The sequence below is a fragment of the Carassius gibelio genome, chromosome A14 (assembly GCF_023724105.1).
Source record: "Carassius gibelio isolate Cgi1373 ecotype wild population from Czech Republic chromosome A14, carGib1.2-hapl.c, whole genome shotgun sequence".
NCBI classification, from domain to species: Eukaryota; Metazoa; Chordata; class Actinopteri; order Cypriniformes; family Cyprinidae; genus Carassius; species Carassius gibelio.
This window is the reverse complement of record NC_068384.1, coordinates 4457829-4479495: the sequence shown is the minus strand read 5'-3', so window position 1 is coordinate 4479495 and position 21667 is coordinate 4457829. Positions and strand designations below refer to the sequence as shown.

The following is a 21667-nucleotide window of genomic DNA, read 5'->3' as shown; positions in this document are numbered from 1 at the left end:
TTTTCAGTTTAATTTTTCAGTATAAATGTAGTTTTGAATTTATTTTTAAGCAGTATGCTGATTTAAATGATTTCAACTGATTTAAATACTTTGATAACTGAATTTTTATTTATTTTTTTGAGCGGAATTTCTCTTTCTGCTGCTTTTGCCATACTAAAGTTGCTTGCCGCTAACCCATAGCTATCCGCCGCACAGGTGACTGACCAGCTTCTGTGGGATTTGATGTCACCTTTAGATCGGTTCAATTGAAGATGGAAACACTGGAGTCCGAGCTGACGTGTCCGATCTGCCTGGAATTGTTTGAGGACCCCCTCCTGCTGCCCTGCGCCCACAGCCTGTGCTTCAACTGCGCCCACCGCATCCTGGTCTCGCACTGCTCCAGCACCAAGCCTCTCGAGTCCATCTCCGCCTTCCAGTGCCCCACCTGCCGCTACGTCATCACGCTGAATCAGCGCGGCCTTGAGGGTCTGAAGCGCAATGTGACGCTGCAGAACATCATCGACCGCTTCCAGAAGGCCTCCGTCAGCGGGCCCAACTCCCCCAACGAGAGTCGCCGGCCGCGACCCTACAGCGCCACGCTCGGCGGGAGCACGAGGGGCAGCCCCGCCAGTAGCGCCATGTCCCTCGAGCGTGTCGGATGCCAGTTCTGCGATCAGGAGCCCCCGCGGGAGGCGGTCAAGACGTGTGTGACGTGCGAGGTGTCGTACTGCGACCGCTGCCTGCGGGCCACGCACCCCAATAAGAAGCCCTTCACCAGCCATCGTCTGGTGGAGCCGGTGGCGGACGCTCAGCTGCGTGGGCTGGCCTGCCTGGAGCATGAGAACGAGAAGGTGAACATGTATTGCGTGGTGGATGACCAGCTGATCTGCGCTCTCTGCAAGCTGGTGGGACGGCACCGTGAGCATCAGGTCACCTCACTTAGCGAACGCTTCGACAAGCTCAAGGTGAGTCCCAAACTTGGTTCTTAAGGCAAGACACCCCAGGTTAAAAACTAATAGAAATAACCATGCTTTCCCAGATGATTGATTACATGAAGAATTGCAATCTTTTTAGTGTTACAAGTTTTCTGTTATGTAATGTTTAAATATGCAATGCATTGTTTAATTAAAGGAATAGTTGACACACAAAAAAAATAACATTTGCTCTATCCATAGTATTGCTTTCTCCAGTGAAAAAAGTCATCTCATCTAAATCAAGAGAGAAATACGCACAGATCAAGGAACATTTATGAGCGAAATCTGTCTGAAACTATTTTAGGCAAACATGGGGCTGGATTCTGATGTTAGAGGACAACAGGGGATGAAATTTTCGCTGAAGGAAGTGTTATTTTGGGATTTTTGGCCAGAAGTGTTTAAAGTTAAAACACTTTTGTTTCTTATTTGCTTTTTAAAAACATGCAGCTTTTCACTTCATAAGATGCTAATTTATGGATTGGAGTCATGTGGATTTTCTGTGCATTATTGTGATAAGCTGTTTGGACTCTTATTCTGTTTTCTTTCCATTAATCAGAAACAACACATTATAAAAAGCCAAATTGTCCAAAATCTCAAAATTGTCCAGTGCTTTAAAAAAGTGTTTTTGGCTTCAAGGTCTTGCCTTACACAGTGGTTTTCACTGTTATAAACACTTTTATTATAGAAACACCTCTGATTCCTCTAGGTGAGCAATAGAAAGGTTTTATTTGACCGATTTTGAGTGAAATAGTTCAAGGTTATCTCTTTGGTAAAAATCTTTGTTTTCATGCATCACGTATTGTAACCATCATTTATGCAAATGTGTTTTGTTTTCTTTCTCTGCAAGCTAATTTCATTTCATTAGCATCAACCTAACTCATTCTGTGCAATATGTGTTGGCTTTCATGGTGGAGCGCTTCATGCATAGTAGCAGCCAGAACTGCCCAGCTGTTCCTTTGAGCAGAACTCATTATCATATTAGATGAGTCTGCAGTCCCTAAAGCCGTTCTCTGTTCGGCACTGAAACGCAGTGCTGACCTACTACAAAGACCTTGATTGCTGAATAAGTGCTAAGATACAGAAGCTCACACAGAGCTCCCAACCTGTGAATACACTTGCGCACGTCAGTAGTCATTCGCAGCTCCAGAAGGCCAGAATTACATCCGTGCCTTGTTGTTATAATGGCATCATAACTTCAGAGCAAGTTTCCTCCAGATCAGCCTTTCATTACCTCAATTATCCCTGTGAAGGTGAAGAAAAGGGGAAGACCACAAGCGTTATGTGCTTGTTAAGTTTTCATGGGGTGGATTTGTAAATATGAGGCCTTTACACTGTCATAATCTCGCTCCCATGAATAGGCCACCATTGACTTATGCATCAGCTTTATAATAGCAAGCACATAGAGGGCACATGTGATCTCCTATTCCGGTTGACCTCTTTGTTCACACCAGTTTGCACAAAAGAAATTCCATCATTGATCATTGACGCTTGCCTCATCAGGTTTTGAAGAAAACGAATGCAGCTCTGCTGAAATTGCCTCGATTGTGCTTGACGACGTTCATTGTGTGTTTCTGAAAGTCGATACCTGAGAAAGTTGCTCCTCTTTTGTCACAAGGTCTTCTTGCAGGGAAACAGAAAAGAGGCTGGCAGTATGCAGAGGTTCAGCATCCAGATCGACATTTAATTTCCTCTAGGATCCCGACGGACTGTGAGGATTACCTAGGCTTTGAATTACTCACTGGAATGTTCTATCCATAATTACCTCTTGTGCCGTAGATGCTTATTGTACACATTGCTCACGGAACCTGTGACAGTCCTGACTCAACCCGTTTAGAAAAACATCAAATAAGATGCTAGGTCTAAAAGGCACTTTAATGCACTTTTAATGCAAAACGTCTGGATTGGGGTTTGTATCTACGTTGCATAGGCTTATTTGAATGTTCCCCTGCTGAAGCTTTGAACCTGTCTAACTTTGAACTCTCAATCCACAACCTGAAGAGAGAAAGAGAGAGCAGAGACACAATCAGGGCTCAGGGCTTCAACATTTTAATCTTCTTCCGGCTCAAGTAAAATGAGAAATCCTTGTTTGTACGTAAGCGTCATGGTGGATGATGATGATGATTCAAACTGTTCCACATGTTTAGATGAGCTTTTCTGTTTCCTTGTCAACAATCGCAGAATTGCATATTACAGTTATTTTAAAGCCAAACCACAGACTCTCCTGCAAAAAAAGTTGTAGTAAGGTATAGGTTTGCACATGATCATGATCCATTTTTTTCCTTTCTGGTGAATAATAATAATAATTAATTTAATTTAATTTAAATTTAAATTTTACATAATTAAAAAATGTAATTTAATTTAATTTAATTTTAATAAAAAGAGTTTTTAAATGTATTTTGTGTGTTTTGAACAGAACTTTCTGCATGTCAGTTAATTATTAATAAATGAAGAGGGACACATTAAATGGGGGGAGTGGCTATTAGATATTTAAATTAATTATTTAATCATGTAGGTCTTACAATGGGGGCTTGTGATACCTGTAAGTAGTTGTCATTGGAAAGTAATAGGCATTATAGTTGTGTTTACAGTTATGCTTAGTTTTACCTATAATGAAATTATTTTTTTATAGCTAAAAGAAAAAAAAAAACATAATGGAGATTAATGTTGCTTTCAACTAAGCAGAACCTTACTTTTCCAAACATTTAACCACATTAAGCTACATTAAGCTAACCACATTTTCTTTCAAGTCTGTGACTTTTTTTTTTTTTTTTGAAAGATTATTATTCAGCAAGGATGCATTACACAGAACAAATGTGAAAATTAACTTTTACAACCTATTTCAAATAAATGTTCCAAACAAAAGCAAATCAGTATATTAGAATGATCTCTGAAGGATCATGTGACACTGAAGACTGGAGTAAAAAAATATATATATATGTTTTTACTACACAATTTTACAGTTTTTTACGGATGTTCTAAGCGGCCATGCATTATAATTTGTTTTCCTTATTTTATCATTATTACGACTTAATTATCTCGTTATCTCGACATAACGAAAGTCGATTTCTCGTTATAATGACTTAATTTTCTCGTTATCTCGATATAACGAAAGTTTGTTTTCTCGTTATTATGGCGTGACAGTTTTACTGTTGCTATAGTAACGAACTCAACTTTGACAGGCATCTGATGGACAACCATGCAGGCACTCTTACTGTAGCCTATATTTCAGCAAATTTGCTTCGCCTAGGTAATAACATCTACAATACTGTGCATAAATAAAGGCTGATCAATCACTGTTGATTTTTCCAGAGACCGTACACCAAACGTTTTGTTTTTGTTATTAGCATGTTTAAATGGCCACACCGCGAACACAGGCGGAGCGCCTTTACAATCATGCAGAACTATTTTAGAACTTTTAGAGCTGCTTGGATTAAACTCACTTTTAATTTTCCCTTTATTTGAAATAAAATTATATATAATTTGTATTTTTAAGTAGTCATTATATGCTGTGACAGATATATCATGTGCGTTACAAGCTTCTGTTTGAAAAAAGCGTTCATGTGTACGTGTACGTGTAGTGTATGTGTGTGTGTGTGTGTGTGTGTAGAAGAAAACGATTACAACATACAATTATAGAACAAAACTGAATTAAATTAGCCTATGCACTTTACATATACATAACATTTCTCATCAATTTGGTTAACAATAAAGATTAATAATAAGGAAAAGAAGCACATCACAAATAGCCTACATCGTTAAATCCCGTCCTACTGTAGATAAACAGAACATCTCCGTTTATTAACTACCTAATAATGTGCCTAAAAGAAGCACAAATAAAGATATAGCTGCAAACAGAATACAGTGACGTCAACTTTTGTTTTGATAAGCAGTTATTTTATGACACAGAATGCGTTGGTGAAACTCATGCATCTAGCAAGAACTTAATACACAAAATAATCATATTGATTCAAGCATTTAACATTTATGAATTCATTAAATGTCAGTAATGAACAAGACTGCACAAATTATAGCGATCACGAGGAAGGTCCGCGTACAGTAAAGTGGATAGTGTAAAACACCCCAGTTATATTCAGGTCTATAGTGCCACCTGCTGGCGCAGTTTTGTAACTTCTTAGAGAAATTGAAGTCGTTATAACGAGAAAAAGACTGGTTTTGTCGAGATAACGAGAAATTTAAGTCGTTATAATGAGAAGATGACTTTCGTTATGTCGAGATAATGAGAAAATTAAGTCGTTATAACGAGAAAACAAGAAGAAAAAAATTTAAATGCATGGCTGCTTAGAACTTCCGTAGTTTTATCACATAAATGCAGCCCTTACAAGCATAGGTGACTTCTTTCAAAAAGATAAATAAATAAATATGACCTCAAACTTTTGAACAGTAGTGTATGAAAATCTTTTTGAAAATTGGGCTTTCAGTAGCCAGGTTTTCATCCAAAGTTGCAAATTTAACTTATGGGCAAAACTGGAATATTGCCCAAAACATTTGCGAACAAGCACCGTTTCCATCCAACAAGTCAAAGAGAACAAAACCATATACTATACATTATTAAGAAAAGTAGGAGAAGCCACTGAATATAATAATTTTCCTATATGATAAATGACTGCAAAATGAGCAGACAAAACTAAATTAATGCGGTTATTGCTTTTTTCGGAGGTGCATGCTAATGTTTGGGAACACAGTTGTTTAACAGTTCTAGGAGGCAATTATACAGAAATACTTTGACAGACTTTGCTTTGGCATTTCTCAATGACCATATAACTAAATTTCAGATGCTGTGGAACAAGATCAGTCAGCTGGTTAGTCAGGATTTGCCATACCAAAGCTTTTTTGATGCACTTTGAGTAATTTATTTGCAAAATGCATTTCTATCTCCCATTATTCACATTAACCCTTTCTCCTTAACCTTCAATACTTTAAAATGCTTTTTGGAAACCCAGCTAGTGTTGACGCTCTCAGATGCTTTGTTACAGGCAGCTAATTGATTGAAGAGCAGGTCATGCCGTTCAACTTTGTGTGCTATACTTCAAGAAGCTAATGAGTTGCCATTCTTTTAAAACCTCATCAACACTTCTTCACGCACTCTTCACTTCTAAACAGCTGCAGAAAGGAGCCAAGAGAAATGTTATGTTTAGGCAGTCACTGTCCATTGCACTCAGCTTGCCTCTTCCATCTGCCTATTGATCACACCCCATGTTTGAACGTGACTTACATGAGTAATGTCGGACAGCGAGGCTTTCAAAGCATGACAGCACTCTCGCAAACGCTCAGGGATTAGGTTTTACAGGGACAAAACACAAAATATGAAAAAAGTGGCGATTAAAGGCTTAATTTCTATTTCGGAAAAGTTGCAAGTCACAGCAGGCAGCTTTGATTAAAGTTCCACCCCGTTTGGCGGTTGGGCCTCTTACTCTAAGCTCCTTAGGGAAGCCGTCTATCTTCTCACAGATATATGAGCCCAGCTCAGGAGACACCAACTCACCCAATTCTGCTGCATTCAATGAGCTGTCAATGGGATGCTGGGGTCATTTTCAAAGTGCTCCTAAAAGATTTTTTTAAAGCCAAAAGGACAATTCAGCTGAAAAGGTGCTTGATATGAACTGGGCTTTCCTTGCACCTCAGCCTCAGCCAGATTTCCCTACTGCTGCCACATTGGCCTGGTTTTGCCTGTCGTTCAGCCCAAGGTGTTCAGAGGAGATATGTCATGCTTATAAATTTAAGCACTATGGAAATACTACTCATTTAGGGTGATGAAAGTTACAGATATTGTATGCTTACAACTGACTTTCACCCGTATTCAGAGGACAGTGACTGTGACCCTCAGTAACAAAAATATTTTATTGTAATAGTCAATGTTGGGGTACATAACTACTAAAAGCCAGTTACTTAATCAAAGCTGAGTTTTCATATTTTGCATATATAATATTTGTAACTGTTTACAAACTAATTTGAAATAACTACCCAAAAATGGTAGAGTGGAGTGATTAGCAGTAACATTTGATATAATAATAAAAAAATGATTAATTTAAAATAACCACAAAAAAAAACTTTAAAAACAGTAGCATTTGATTTAAATAGTATATGATTTCAGCAAACATATTGCAATACATATTAGAAAACTATTCTGAAATATATATTATTGTATATATTTGCTACAAAAAATAATATATATATATATATATATATATATATATATATATATATATATATATATATATATTAGTGCTGGGCAACGATTAAATATTTTAATCGCGATTAATCGCATGATTTTCTGCGATTAATCACGATTAATCGCAGCATGCGCAAAATTCAATAATGAAATCAAAAGTAGTGTATTGTGTAATTTTATATATATATATAAATTATGTCCAGAACCTTAATCATAACATTTTAACTGCCCCCTTCCGAGCAACAACATCAATCTCCTTTAAGAGACTGAGAATCTCAGTCCAAAAAACAACAACAACAAAAAAATCTTTCAGTGATGCAGGTTGAGTGGACAAAATTAACTTCATTTAGCCTATCCATTCTTCCAACTTTACATTTACTTACTCATCTGCACCTAGCCAGTTGCTTAGACACACAAGGTCATTCACATTTTCAGATCAGAATCAGAATCAGAATGAGCTTTATTGCCAGGTATGTTTACACATATGAGGATGAATTTGTTTTCGTGACAGAAGATCCGCAGTACAACAGAATGACAGCGAAAGAAAACACATAATAAAAGAATAAAAAAATAAAATAAAATAAAAATTAAGTAAATTTGTATTGAGATGATAAAGAGAGACATTTTGCTGAAACGTGCGCTAAACATTTTATTCCTGTTGCACATCAGTGGGACATTTCAAATAAAGTCAGCACACTTAGCACAGATAGCGCAAGAAATATTATAGCTGCTGCGAGACATCTGCTTTTTGAACACGCCCTCTGCAACGCGCACAGTCTCCAGTGTTCTGTCATAGTATCTCTGCACAACAGCGCGTTTGACAACGTCCTGGCCAAATGCAGAAAGGTTGTTGGCCATTTAAGCACAGTGCAGCGAGTGCTGCAGAATTAGAACAAAACAAATTGAACTTAGACAAAAGAAGGAGTCGCTTATACAAGTCATTCCAACCAGATGGAATTCGGCTCTGGACATGATTTTCTGTTTTGCGCTGTAGCTCATCCCAAGCAGCCAGTAGCCTACTGTATTCGGTTGTTTTATTACAGTCTAGCTATGTGTAGTGAAACGCAGTGAGCAACGGACTTTCAAAATAAAAAGTACGTTAACGCGCGATAAACTAATTGTCGGCGTTAATTAATTAATGCGTTAACGCGATAAAAACGCGTTAACTTGCCCAGCCCTAATATATATATATATATATATATATATATATATATATATATATATATATATATATATATATATAATTTTTTGTAGCAAATATATACAATAATATATATTTCAGAATAGTATATATATATATATATATATATATATATATATATATATATATATATATAATTTTTTGTAGCAAATATATACAATAATATATATTTCAGAATAGTATATATATATATATATATATATATATATATATATATATATATATATATATATATATATATATATATATATAATTAAAAATAATATAGAATCTGAATATAAAAAGAATTGGTGAATACTTTAGCCCAGATAGCGTGACTGTAAAGCTGAATGTTCAATTTATAAAAAAACAAATAGTAATGTAGTGTTTTGTCGTACTGCACTTCTACATGTTTTAAAAAGAAGCTTGTTACTAGAAAAGCTATTCTGTTTTAAAAGCTGCTGAGCTACTGTCATGCTACTGAAAAATACAGTTAAATTAGACACTTTTCTCCTTTTAGTCAGTTACTCCCGGACTTAATGTATTATAGTAAAGTGTGTTTTAATGGTTTTGCTGCTATTATTGCCTTTTGGAACATGTCTCTTTTCTTTTTCTCTCCCATCTGTATGGAGGTGTGCCAGACCGAGTGCAGCTGCGTGAGAACCGAGTGAAGCAAGAGAGAGAGTTGTTTCTGTATGGAGGCATTCAGAGACATTCTTAGGGGCTTTTTTTCTCTTTCCTGTACAGGCGTACACATACCTGGCACATGGTTACATGCAAATATTGCCACATGTGCGTAATGCATGGGGCATGCTGTGAAGAGATATAGTGACAAGTTATCAGAGATGAATATAGAGGCTTGTTATTGAACCCTGCTTTGAACCCTGCTCTCCCCATACACAATTAATGCAGACGGGAGCTGAAAAGCTTTTAAAAGCAGTGAAGTGGAGTCATCAGCCTTACAATGTGAACCACATTCTCCTTCTCTCTCCACTTTGGTCTCCAGGTTCAGGAGTTTCTTGAATGCAGGAAGCTAATGTAGTGGTTCTCTGCTTTGTGCTGTGGTGTGAAGTGCAAAGCACCACATACAGTATATCATCTTCCATCAGTAATGCTCAGAGAGTGGGATTAAAAACTGTACTGGCTCTGGTTTTAGGAGATTATTCCATTCAGTCTTGCCCCTCTTTGAAATGGGATTTATGTATTAGTAATTCATGTAGTCTCTTGCACTCATGTTCTACCTTCATTTGGCCTACTGTGGTGCTGTACTCCAAAGTCCTGTGAAGTTATTTGCGCTAGATGTTTTGCTTTGGAATGTCATCTTTAAAGAATTAGTTCACCCCAAAATGAACTCATCCACATGTCTTTCTAAACCCATATGACTCACAGTCTTCTGTTCAACAAAAAGAGGGGTTTTAATGTATCTCCTGGTTCCTCTTATACATTAAATGACACTGAATTGTAACTGAGGCTACACTTAAAAAATGTAAGATTACAAAGAAAATACTGTTAAAATATCAATAACTCAATAACACTTGTTTATTTGTAATTTTTTGTAAAATATATTGGCAATTTCTGAATTAAACTTGGCTGTACACAAGTTTTTCTTCTTTTCAAACTTGAAAAAGGATGAAAAAGTATCATAAAATAAATTTAAATGATTAAAAAAATACTGATAATAATAACAAAGATAATGATAAAACAAAAGTAAAACAAATCTTTCTTTTCATTCATTCACAAATCAGACTGTGATTCAGTCTCTCTCACAAGGCTGTCAGAATACTGCATTTATTTTTTGACATAATGCAATTGATTAATTTGTATTTATTTTCTCAAATGAATGAAAATTATCTAAATGAATCGATTTAATAAAATGAACTGAACAGAGTCAATATTTTGGGCCAGTACATTGGCTTTTTGCCTCAGATGGTTTGGCTGTAAAAAAAATTAAAAATGTCAGTGTAGCATTTTGTCTCACTACATGTTAAATTATTAGCTTGTTACTGGAAAAGCTATTGTTAAAAGTAGCTACTGAAAAATACAAAAGCACATTCTCCTTTCAGTGCTCGAGTTATATGGACCATGTTTATGATCTGTTTTTGAAAGACCTGAAACATGTTTTTGAGAAGCTTGAGAGCCATAATCCCCATTCATTTTAATTGTATATAGAAAGACTGACCTGTTTATTATTCAGGACTTCTCCTTTAGTGTAAAAGAAAGTGATACGAATTAGAATTTGTTTTTTAATTTTGGCATTTTTATTTTTTTTCTCCCTGATTCTGTACTGCAGACCTTACTGTGGTTTTCCTCACTGAGAGTTGGTTTTGTTCGGACTTTGATGTGGTGACATTTATCTGGATTCCTCCATCTTTGTCAGTCATCATTTCTCAGGATCTGGTCCGGTTTCTAATACATTCTTTACTCTGTTCTGCTTGGATCTGTTGTAAACAAAAATGCTTTGTCTTTATCTTTTCCGGCCATGTTTTCAAAGATCCAAAATCATTTATTGCTCCACATCCACTTCCATCTGAGCTATTCTGATCCCAGCAGTTGAAAGCTGTGTTGACCTGGGTCATCCGTTATCTCTGCTAGGGATGCTTGGTGCTTTTCCGCCAAGAGTTGAAATGTCAGAAAACAGTCCAAGGTAGGGATTTCCTGCAGCCATTCTCCATCAGGACAGGCCGTGGACATTCCAGCTCATCCTGTGTGACTGAAGCATGTTGTCCAGCTGCCAGGAATGCTGCCTGTCCTAGAAGAGAAGAAGAGCAGGGAGTGTGAGAACATGAGCACATTTACAGTGTTTCTGAGACCTCTCTCCTCATTTCTCGGCCCCTGAGGAATCCCAAACCTCCTTCTTCTGCCCTGGAACACTCATTGACTATGAAAAGATCCCTCTCCAGCTATTCTTCCCCTTCAGTTTATATCTACTTCTGCCAGTGAGTCAGGATGAGGACAGACAGCCTGGATCTTATCACAGAGCAATCAGGGTCACTGTGAACATCGGACAAAATGGAATGTACTTAATGACCCCACAAAATCCCTGCTTTATCGTTCTTTAACAGTATGTTGTGCATATTGAAGGGATAATCCTTTTTTAATATATATATATATATATATATATATATATATAACAAAATAATGATAAAAGACTACTGTTTTTATATTAGTAAAAATATAAAATAAAATAAAAAAGACATTTTGGGATCAGTAAAATTATTTACAAGTTTTTAAAACAAGTTTGAAATGCTGAGTGAATGAAAAGATGTGTAAAATATTAATACGATTACATTTTTTTCTATTTTAATATATTTTAGAGAGAGAAAGCGAGAGAGAGAGAGAGATTCAATCAACTTTGATACGTTTTTCAGGATTCTTGATTAATAGAAAGCACAGCTTTTATTTCAACAACATTTATTTATTTAGTTAAAGGACAAAAATCAGCGTAGTGCAGGATGTGCCATCTGTTTTTATTTTAATTTTTTTAATTATTGTCCATTTTGGTCCACACTTCTGTTGTTTAAACATAGAGAAGGGACTATTCAATTTCAGATATGTGCTTAAATATCCCATTCTATTATGCAATGGACTGCTATAAATAAACTTAAATAAGACTTTCTATCTTCAGTGAGGAAATATTAAGTTAGCACTGTTTGTCTGTGGAGCATGCCTGGCTCTCAAGTCTTACTCATTTCATGCTTTTGAAAGAGTCTGGAAAATGAGAAATATCATGGGTCCCAGACCGAATTCTCATTCTCAGGTTTTCTGAGATTTTTTTCTTTGCCTATTCAACCCACTCTAAAGAGCAGACACCTCATGCATGCTTTATTCCCAGAGCCATCCTTAATGGACTGTTAAAAATGTCACCTATCAGCTGTCCCTGGTGCCAGTGTCAAAGAGCCCGGGGTCCAACAAATCTGCCATGCTGCCACACAGAGGAGAATCCCAGCAGTGAGCTTATTTCCCATCATACAGTCTGTTTATCTTGACTTGAGCGTTAAGCCTCGTGCCATGCATGCTAATTATTCTAGAAGATTAGAGCCAGAGGAGGTAAAAATAGTTTGCGCTGTCTACGTAATTATGTATTCTGCATCAAAATGTGATCCAAAAATGCTTTCCCTATCAGTATGGAAAAGCAAGGTACACGGTGACATTTTCAGCACAAGTAAATCAGAATTGGGATTTTGTATTTACCCCCCGTCAGGGACTAACCACTGATTTATTGGTATGAAAGGTGAAACTATGAAAAAAAAAAAAAAAAAAGAAATGTGAAACCTTATTGGAAATTATGATTTAAACAATCCTGTAAATTTAGATCAAACAGTTGTATGATAATAAAAATAAATAAAGAAATAGAAAAAAATGTGTTCATATCTATCTATCTATCGATCTATATACACATACATAAACAATTTTCTAAATTCTTAAGCAACTATTTGTGGAATATACAAAGATTAATATGTTGTTTTATGAAAATGTCTTTGAATTGTAATCCCAAATAAAAAAATATCCATACTAGAACATGATTATGTTTGAGGACTTATGTCCATAAAGTAATTGTTTCTTTGGACAGTTTGCACAAGATAAGAGATCTATGTAGAAATCACTCAAATGGGTTTGTGTACTGCATGAATACATATACTGTGTAATTTCTTATACATAAAATACTAAAGATGAAGCATAACCCATATATTTGGTATTAAACGTCCAGTAAAATATGGGTCTTGCTTGTATTAAGTCCAAAAAATCTCTTCTGAAAAACATTTCACAACACTCTTTGAACAACATACAGTCGCTTGTAACTTTGTCTGGTCTCCCTGCTCCAATCACAAAATGGGACGCTTAGTTTGAAACTGTTGCACGGTGGGTAGTTTACATGCTTGTGTGTCGTGACACATTAAAGCTGCTGCGCTCAGGGGAGTGTGGATGTGAGTCTGGTCTGTGCTGTCTCATGCTCTGTCCTGTAAGATTCGATGTAAATAGCTATAAATAAACTGAAAACATTTCTGCTTTAAATAATTATTAAATAACCATTTAAAATGTATTCAAAATGATTTATCATAAATAAAATGCAATGTGTTCATTTAGCATCTTTTTAAATTAAAGAAAAAAAAACTTATTATAACAATTAATAATAATAATAATGTTAAAATATATTTTTCAATGGCCAGTGTCCACTTGAGACACTTGGAGTGCGTGATGTACAGCAGTAGTTTAATGAAGTGGGCTGAAATGGGCTGAACATGGGCTGCAGAGAGCAGATTTGACCAGTATATTCATTCTCACAACATTGCTTTGTGAAAATCAGACAAAATGGAACATTGAATTGTGGATTGTTTATTTTGTTGCAGAACATTTTATTAAAGGTAATAGGTGCACTTGGTAACACTTTAGTATAGGGACCAATTCTCACTATTAACTAGTTGCTTATTAGCATGCATATTATTAACATATTAAAAATGTGTATGGCCCGCGTGGAGCAGTACTGGACTGAAGCGATATCTTGACACAAAGACATTGTGTTTGTATACATGCTAGTTTGTTTCAAGTAGCCGTCTTTCTGCTGCGGCAGAGCAGCACTGATAACATTAGCCACACGTTTTTGCTCTTGCTGCCTTTCTTGTTACACAACAAGCAAGCAATCTTACGTTTGCTGTGTAGACAGCTTCATTGATTATAATGAGAGTAATCCAGTTTTTCTGCACTGCCTCATAGACAAGATGTAAGAAGTTCCATTAATATTTGTTTTGTACCATTTGTTGTTAAATGTACATACCCATACATTTAGCATATTGAACAGCTCATTGTTTACTTTAAGCAATGTTTAATAACATTTCATCTACACTGTAAAAAAAAAAAAAAATAAGATTGCTGCGATTAGTTATTACAATTTAAAATTCAAGATTAGAAGAATTAAAGTGTTGTTTCAACCTAAAAATATGCTTAACTTAAATAAATAATAAATAATATTAAAACTACAGTGCTTTCAAGACCTGTTGAAATTGTGTACAGTACCCATAATCAACAAAATGTCAAGCTTCGACTGATGCAACATTTTGAAAGCAGAACAGAGCCATGGTTCGTATGATTTTCACAAAGTCAACCTACAGATTGTTGGAACTGAGATTGTTACTCAGTGATTCATCCAGCTCAAGCATTTCTCAATAGTATTTATTATAGACAAACATCTATTGGTTTGGATGTTCTGCAGAGGCTTTCATGACTCGGCATCTGTCGTCATTGTGTTTTTAAAACCCAGATCACACATTTCTGACAGAATATCTCATGAAGCGCTGTGTGGCATAGAGACTGAGTGTTTAGAGTCATCGAGGCATCCAGAGTGTTTCAAAGGCCCATCAAAGGGATTCTTCACTCTTATGTAGCCAATTAGACACTGAGAACTGTAGTTTGGAGCGGTGATGCAGTAGTTTCTGTGTCTGTTGCTGCTGTGAGACTGCAGTCGTCCCTGTTGTGCAACTCAAATGCCCATCTCGGTCTCCTGTGGTTTGAGAACTAGGTTGTGTCTTTGCTGTGAACCCTTAAAGAAAGCAGCACTTGCCACTCTTGGCATCAACACACTTTTTATCTGCCTTTGAAAACATGTTTACACTTCAGAGAAACTGTGTCTGTGTGAAGTTGTTCTGTATTCTACAGCCCACTGAGTACAGCTCACAACTGCAATGACCGGCAGTGTTTCAAGTCACCTTCCAGTTCAGCTAAAGATTATATTGTTGCTGAGGTCAGATTTAGTGTGTTAGATGTGGCTGCTTCTTAAATCTTTTTGTCAGGATCGCTGTGATGAATCAAGAGATGTCCGTGCAATTTTTAGTGAAGCTCTTTATTCATCTGCTAGTGTGCCTTTAGAAATGATGTATTTTTTTCCTTGAGGGAGGCAGCAGCAAACAGACTGCCAGAAGCAGATGTAGATATATGGATGGTCATGCACAGAACTGTCTTGATTTACTGTGGTAATTTTGCAATGTTTTTTTATATTAAGAAGAACACTAGACTGTAATTGGAAAGGTTGCAATTTTAAGACTCACATGCATGTGAAATGCTTGCAAGATGTTGTGCGATAAAGAACAGTTGTAATGTGTTATATGTCATCAACATTAGTAGATATTCAGTGTCAAAGATCCTAATAAATGCCTGTTTTGGAAAGCAGATAAAAGTACTCATACAGTATATCACAATTTTGTGAAAGAATGAAAAATGTTATCTGATAGTGAGATTGAAATTGAATATATTGACGTTGTCCAAATAAAGTTCTTAGCAATGCATATTACTAAATAAAATGTAAGTTTTGAAATACTTATGGTAGGAAATGTATAAAATATCTTCATGGAACATGATCTTTACTTAATATCCTAATGATTTTTGGCATAAAAGAAAAATCTACAATTTTGACCCATACAGCGTATTTTTGGCTATATATAGTATGCATAAGTTAATATTTATTTATAAAATATATGGTTTCTTCAACTGAGAAATAAGCATTGTAGTTAGAAATCTACTTTTTGTTTCTACTGTTTTTATGTATGTTTTTATTGTATGTTAAATATATTTGAGGGACTGAAAGTATGTATTATAATGTGTTTATACATTTCCAGTTTCTTGAGTCATTTATCGCTTAATGTCATATTAGAAATAAGCATTGTAGTCACTAAATATAATTTTTTCTTTATTATTATAAGTATTATTAATGTTGTTATTATTATTTTTTTTAAGATTTTGTATTATTATTTTGATATTATTATTTTAGCACTTTATTTTAAATATTGTAATTGCTATATTTGCTTACTTATTTGTAAAGCTTATTGCCTAAATAATATAAAGTACATGAAAGTTATAAATTAAAAAATTAAATTAATAATTAAATGTATGCATTTAGCAGACCCTTTTATCCAAAGCGACTTACAGTGCATTCAGGCTATCAATTTTTAACTATCATTATAAACATATAAAACATAAACATAGTTATAAACATTATAAAAAATATATAAATAAATAAACACCCAAAATTTGCTGAAATGGACTTCAAAATATTTGAGCGGAGTCTTAATGCTATGCAAATTAATAAGAAAAGACGTAGAAGAAATGTTAGGGATTTCAGTACAGTTGGATCCAGGATAAAACTGCTGCTATTCAGTTTGCCAACATTTGACACAATCTTGCTCTGGCCGTTGGCATCGTTGCTCTTTCTCAGCACTCATAGGACAGTGAGAGAGATGTAGAAGAACATGTAGGAGAAGGACAGAAGGTCTTTTGATGAAGGGCGACAGCGTGACTCACCATTCATCCACAATTGAATGTTTCAAATGGCAAGTCCCTGCACACGCCTCCCCATGTGCTCTGCCTGAACAGAGGGAAATCATGTTTTCTTTCGCTTTGCGTTTGAGTTATTTATCCGGGTATTGCTAATCTATGGGTTTATGGATTTCCAGTTGAGAAGGACATGTTTGTTTTGAGAGTTCCCCTTGGCATATCCTACTCTGCAGAACTTACAAACATGAAGGTTTCAAAGGGAGGTGGATTATGGGAAGTGTCTGAAAAAAAAACAAATTAATATCGACCAATTCATGTTCAAAGAAGTACTAAATGACTATCTCAAACTTGCCTGAACCAAACAAGTTCTAAGCTTCCCACAGCCATCATTCAGATAGGTGCCAAACAAATTTCAACCATTTTTTTTTGTCCGAATATGGTGCAAAACTATTACAAGCCCAATTTACATAGAAAGGATGTGTGTTTTATTCTGCAAAGAATGACAGTGAATGGAAATATTCAAGGCACAGCACTGTTTCAGCTCGTTTTTCAGCTGCTTTTCAGGCGTTTAGTGAATGCTTTGCTGTTTCAAGAGAGGGAATATATATGATAGATATGCCAGAAAACATCACTCTCCATGAGTCGAGGAGCACTCAAACCTTTTACCTTGGACCTGAAAGACATAATAGCTATAAGTGTTGTCTAACATTAACTGAATTACCCTGAAAGAAAAGAAAGAACTGTCGTGAATTGATGTGAGTTTCAATGAGAACTTAAATGAGAACAATTCATTTAGTTCATTCGAGGCCCTGTCAAATGATTTACAGCATCCACGATATCTCCAGGGTGTACGCCATCAGCTAAAACAACAAAACGCACAATAGCACCAGTTGTAGATTTGTTTTTGTTCTCCAAGCACAGGCATAATTTATGGGGTTGAATACACAACAGTGCTGTCTTTCTCTCCACCTCTGCTCTGTACCCACCCTCTTTCACCTTGACTTCATAACACCACTTTTCAAAGTCTAATGAGAGTCTGGAGGCTGTGTACAGCATTCCTGGGTGCTGATATAAGTTGGGCACCTGTGCACGCTTGTGTACACTTTACCAATCTACAGCCAAATGTTTTGTGCTTCAGGAGGCATGTGATATTTTAAACTGAAGAATGAGACCAGTCTGAACCCCAAGGCCAATCAAAACACTCAATTCGACATTAGCAAGCACATTATTTCAGATCAATTGAATCGCTGAAAGTGATTTCACCAAGGACAACATGTTCCTGGATCAACATCTTTGTTGATCCTGGAACAACATTCCTATCAACCAATCAGATTTGAGGGATAACTTTTCAGGAAATATCTGTTTTATGCTTACGATCAGGGTTAGGTGCTTCTACACCCTTGTTAATCAGCTATCATTTCACACTGATTTTAGGAATAAATTATGGGTAGAGTTCATTTTGAAGGTAGGGATTGGGTTTAGTCTATATTTTTGGACTACAAAAGATGTTGATCAGGGAACATGTCTTACTTGGCAAAGTGGATCACCATGTCATTCGTATCCCGTGTAAATCTACAGCAATTAATTGTGTTCAACAAATGAAATGTAAAGCCATTTAACCAACCTGCCACGTGAGTCAGTCTTCAGCGTTCCCTTGCTTGTCCAAATTGATCGCACTTAACTCATTGGAAGATGAGCCAAGGCTTGTTTCTGCAAATTAATTTTCTGAATAAACGGTTTGTTACGCTGCCTGTCAACGACTGATGTCAGGCTGAAAGTTGTCTTCGGCTTATGATTACAGGGAGCATGCAGGGTTGGGTTCGGGTAGGGTTCAAAGTCAAATGGAGGAGACCGTATCTTTCCAAAACAGTCTCAGAAGTTTTGCAGCTATAAATAATCTGCAAGCTCCGTTTTGCATCTGAAACCTCTAGAGCCTCTCAAGGGCTCAGGCTTTTTTGTGTAACAGCCTCTGCCATGCATTGTTTTCATGTAGTTTCATCAGCTTTGCATGTCTTTTTTTTCGCTGTGACCTCTACTGTGGTGACCCAGAGTTTGCTCCTGTCCCACATCGGCCATTAACTGTGACATCCATGCTCCTCTTTCAAGCAGATGCCAATATCGGCCTTCCAGGCACGCATTAAGAGGAGATAATGGATTTACTAAAAAAACCATAAGCTTCTCTTTCTGGCAGTTTTCTGGCAAGTGTAGCTATTTAAAAAAAAAACGTGACATTTTACGTAAATGGTCTTTACCTAAAAAAGCATACAAAGCTAAGTCTAGCGTAAACTGTGCGACTTTTAAAATCTAAACCGAATTTTAAACACTAGGTATCATACACTTACTGCTTTTTTTGTTTTGTTTTATGGTTACACAGAAAACCTGGGTATTGTGTACTAAGCAACTGAGGATCACACGCTACCAGACATTTAAGTCTTTTCAAAACAGATGCATGGCAAATGAAAACATTATGTGTTCTAAAATGTGTTCTCAAAATAACAAACCTGTCTGATATCCTCTGACTGATGGATTTATAGTCTGTCCCCATCATACACATCCATCAACTCAGGACTGCCCAAAATCTTTTTTACAAGGGAAGTTCAATATTTCCCACCTTTCCATAGACCAGTGTTAATTTCGTTGACTAAATATTTTCGTCATTATTTTCGTCACGAATATATTTTTGCCGACGAAAACGAAACGAAAACTAAAATAGAAGGCACTGATGGAGACTAAAACTATGACTAAATTGATTGACATTATCGTCAACGAATAAAGGACGAGACGAAAATAGACTGTGACGAAAATCAAATCAGCAGACGGGAGAGATGCGAGGAATGAGCAAAAGAACCGGCAAAACAGAACAGACTGCATGAGAGAAGAGAACCAATCAGAGCCTGACTTATTGAAGCGAAGGTTTTCAGTTTTTATGAGCTTCCGGGAAGTCGGCATTCGAAGAGGTGATAGGGACTTTAAGCAACAGCCTCTGGTGGAACGGCAACGCCATTCTGGCGTTGTATTGCGCCTGCGCGAATTTAACTGCTACTTTCTGACGTTCTAATTTAACGGTCTACTACGGGAGAATAGCTGATTTGCCAGAGTCGCTACAACGTGAGAGGTTAGGTAAATAAATGTTATGTTTTTAGACTTATTTACATCATACAATATTAAAAACTCCTCTTCTGACAAAAGATTGTCATTTAACGCCAAAAGCAATCCTTCTCTTGCTTTTTTAAATTATATATTTTTTTGGATCTCAATAAATGAATTAATGCTGCGTTGCGCTGTTCTGTTTTACCGTTGTTTAGTGACTTTTACGTTCTTGGCTACAGCGGTGTGACGGCAAACTTCCGGTCGCTGTAGCCATTCCATTCGCAGCTGTTGCTTAAAGTCCCTACTGTCTAAAAGAGCGACAAAATGTCCACAGCTCACTTCACGTTTAACGACGAACAAAACAAAACAAAGTGTAAAGCACGCAGAGCGCTCATTCGTGGCAAGAACACAACCAATTTGAAAAGACATTTACAGACGAGCCACCCGGACATTTTCTCAAATGTAATTTCACAACGATGTTCTTTTGTTTATTGAGCTAAGCAAAATTGGAATAGTGCAGTGCGTAGATGTTGTAGCATTAAATATTACGAACTGAAAAGTACTGTAAAATAGCCCATTCTTCCAATTAGATGCGAGCACAATACTAATACGTAATATCATGATAAATACATTTGATTAATACTAATGTTTAGTATATTTTATAATGTTCTACTTGTTGACAATATCACAAATATTTCTATATTAGTCATGTGAAACATGAATGTTCACATCCTATCATTATACATACAAATCTAGCAATATTGTAGTATTTAAAACATACAATATTGCTAGACAAATGAATACCTTATAAAATCTTGTTACTTTTTTATCCACCTAGCTGCCAACTTATTAAATATTTACTTTAAATGTATGCACTTATTGTTCAGCTCAGCTGTAAGCTTTAAGGTCCTGGACCTAACATCTAAATTTTTCTTTTATTGATGGTCAATTGGCAGCTAGTTATTGTTTACATTATCATGACAGTGTTTGTTGCTGCATAAAAGCTTTTGAATCGAAATAAAGACACAGTTGTGTTGAAATAAAGTTGAATTTGTGTTTTATATATTTTGGTTAAGTTTGTTTCCTATACCAGCTGTAAAAAATTGTCTAGTAAATCTGTTATTGATTTTAGTCTTATTTTAGTCGACTAAAATACCAAGCAATTTTAGTCGACTAAAATAAGACTAAAATTAAAACAAATCAGATGACTAAAACTTGACTAAAACTAAAAAGAATTATAGTCAAAAGACTAAGACTAAAACTAAATTAAAATTTCGTGTCAAAATTAACACTGCCATAGACGCTAGTAAACACAAAAAATAAAACTGCCCTTTTTTGCGGAGCCTTGTTTGTCATGTTTAATGAATATTTTTTAATCCTGCTCAACCTTGATATTGTTTATAAATTAAATATAATGAATTAACCTCACTAATGTCTGGTAGAAGCTGAAGTGTCCCTGTTCCTGCAGACTCTGACAAGCGGAGGTGGCTCTGTTTAATGTCCTCCGTGGCTGTAATTAACTCAAACACATTCCTATTAAGTTGTTTTGCATGAAGCACATTTTCCCTCAAGGGATTTGTCTTTCCCATGAGATCAAGCAAATTCCTCTGACACTCGTCCTTTTACCTTCAAGCTGATTAGTCAGTGGAGTTTCATGTCTTCCTGTCTGTGGTCTTCAGGCTGATGATCTGTTCCCGGTGAAATACGTAGACGGATAGATAATGTGAGGTTAGGGAAGTATGGAAGTTTATTTCAGACAGCCATGAAATAAAAATTAGAAAGGTAATTGCAACTTATCTCACAATTTTGAGTTTATATCTCACAATTCGGACTTTTTGCTGATAAAAGCTGAATTGCAAGATGTAAACTCAGAATTGCATGAAAAAAGTGAGAATTAAACTCACCATTACTAGTTGAAAACCTGCATTTGTGAGATATGAACTTGTATTTCTGAGAAAAACAAGTAATAATTGCAAAATGTGAACTTCAAAT

At 36.0% G+C, this 21667-nt stretch overlaps 1 protein-coding gene across 5 annotated transcripts in view; it reads left to right on the top strand.

Annotated features, from left to right (window-relative positions):
• LOC128027306 (probable E3 ubiquitin-protein ligase MID2) overlaps window positions 1–21667 on the top strand; it is a 79792-nt gene that overhangs the window by 21736 nt on the left and 36389 nt on the right. For 3 of the 5 annotated variants that reach the window (XM_052614772.1, XM_052614771.1, XM_052614769.1), the window contains exon 2: window positions 236–944. In XM_052614772.1, coding sequence (XP_052470732.1) covers window positions 252–944 — 693 coding nt within the window. In that variant the 5' untranslated portion in view covers window positions 236–251. Of the gene's footprint in view, window positions 1–195; window positions 945–21667 lie in introns of those variants that run through there. The other 2 variants (XM_052614770.1, XM_052614774.1) reach the window with 2 other exon arrangements.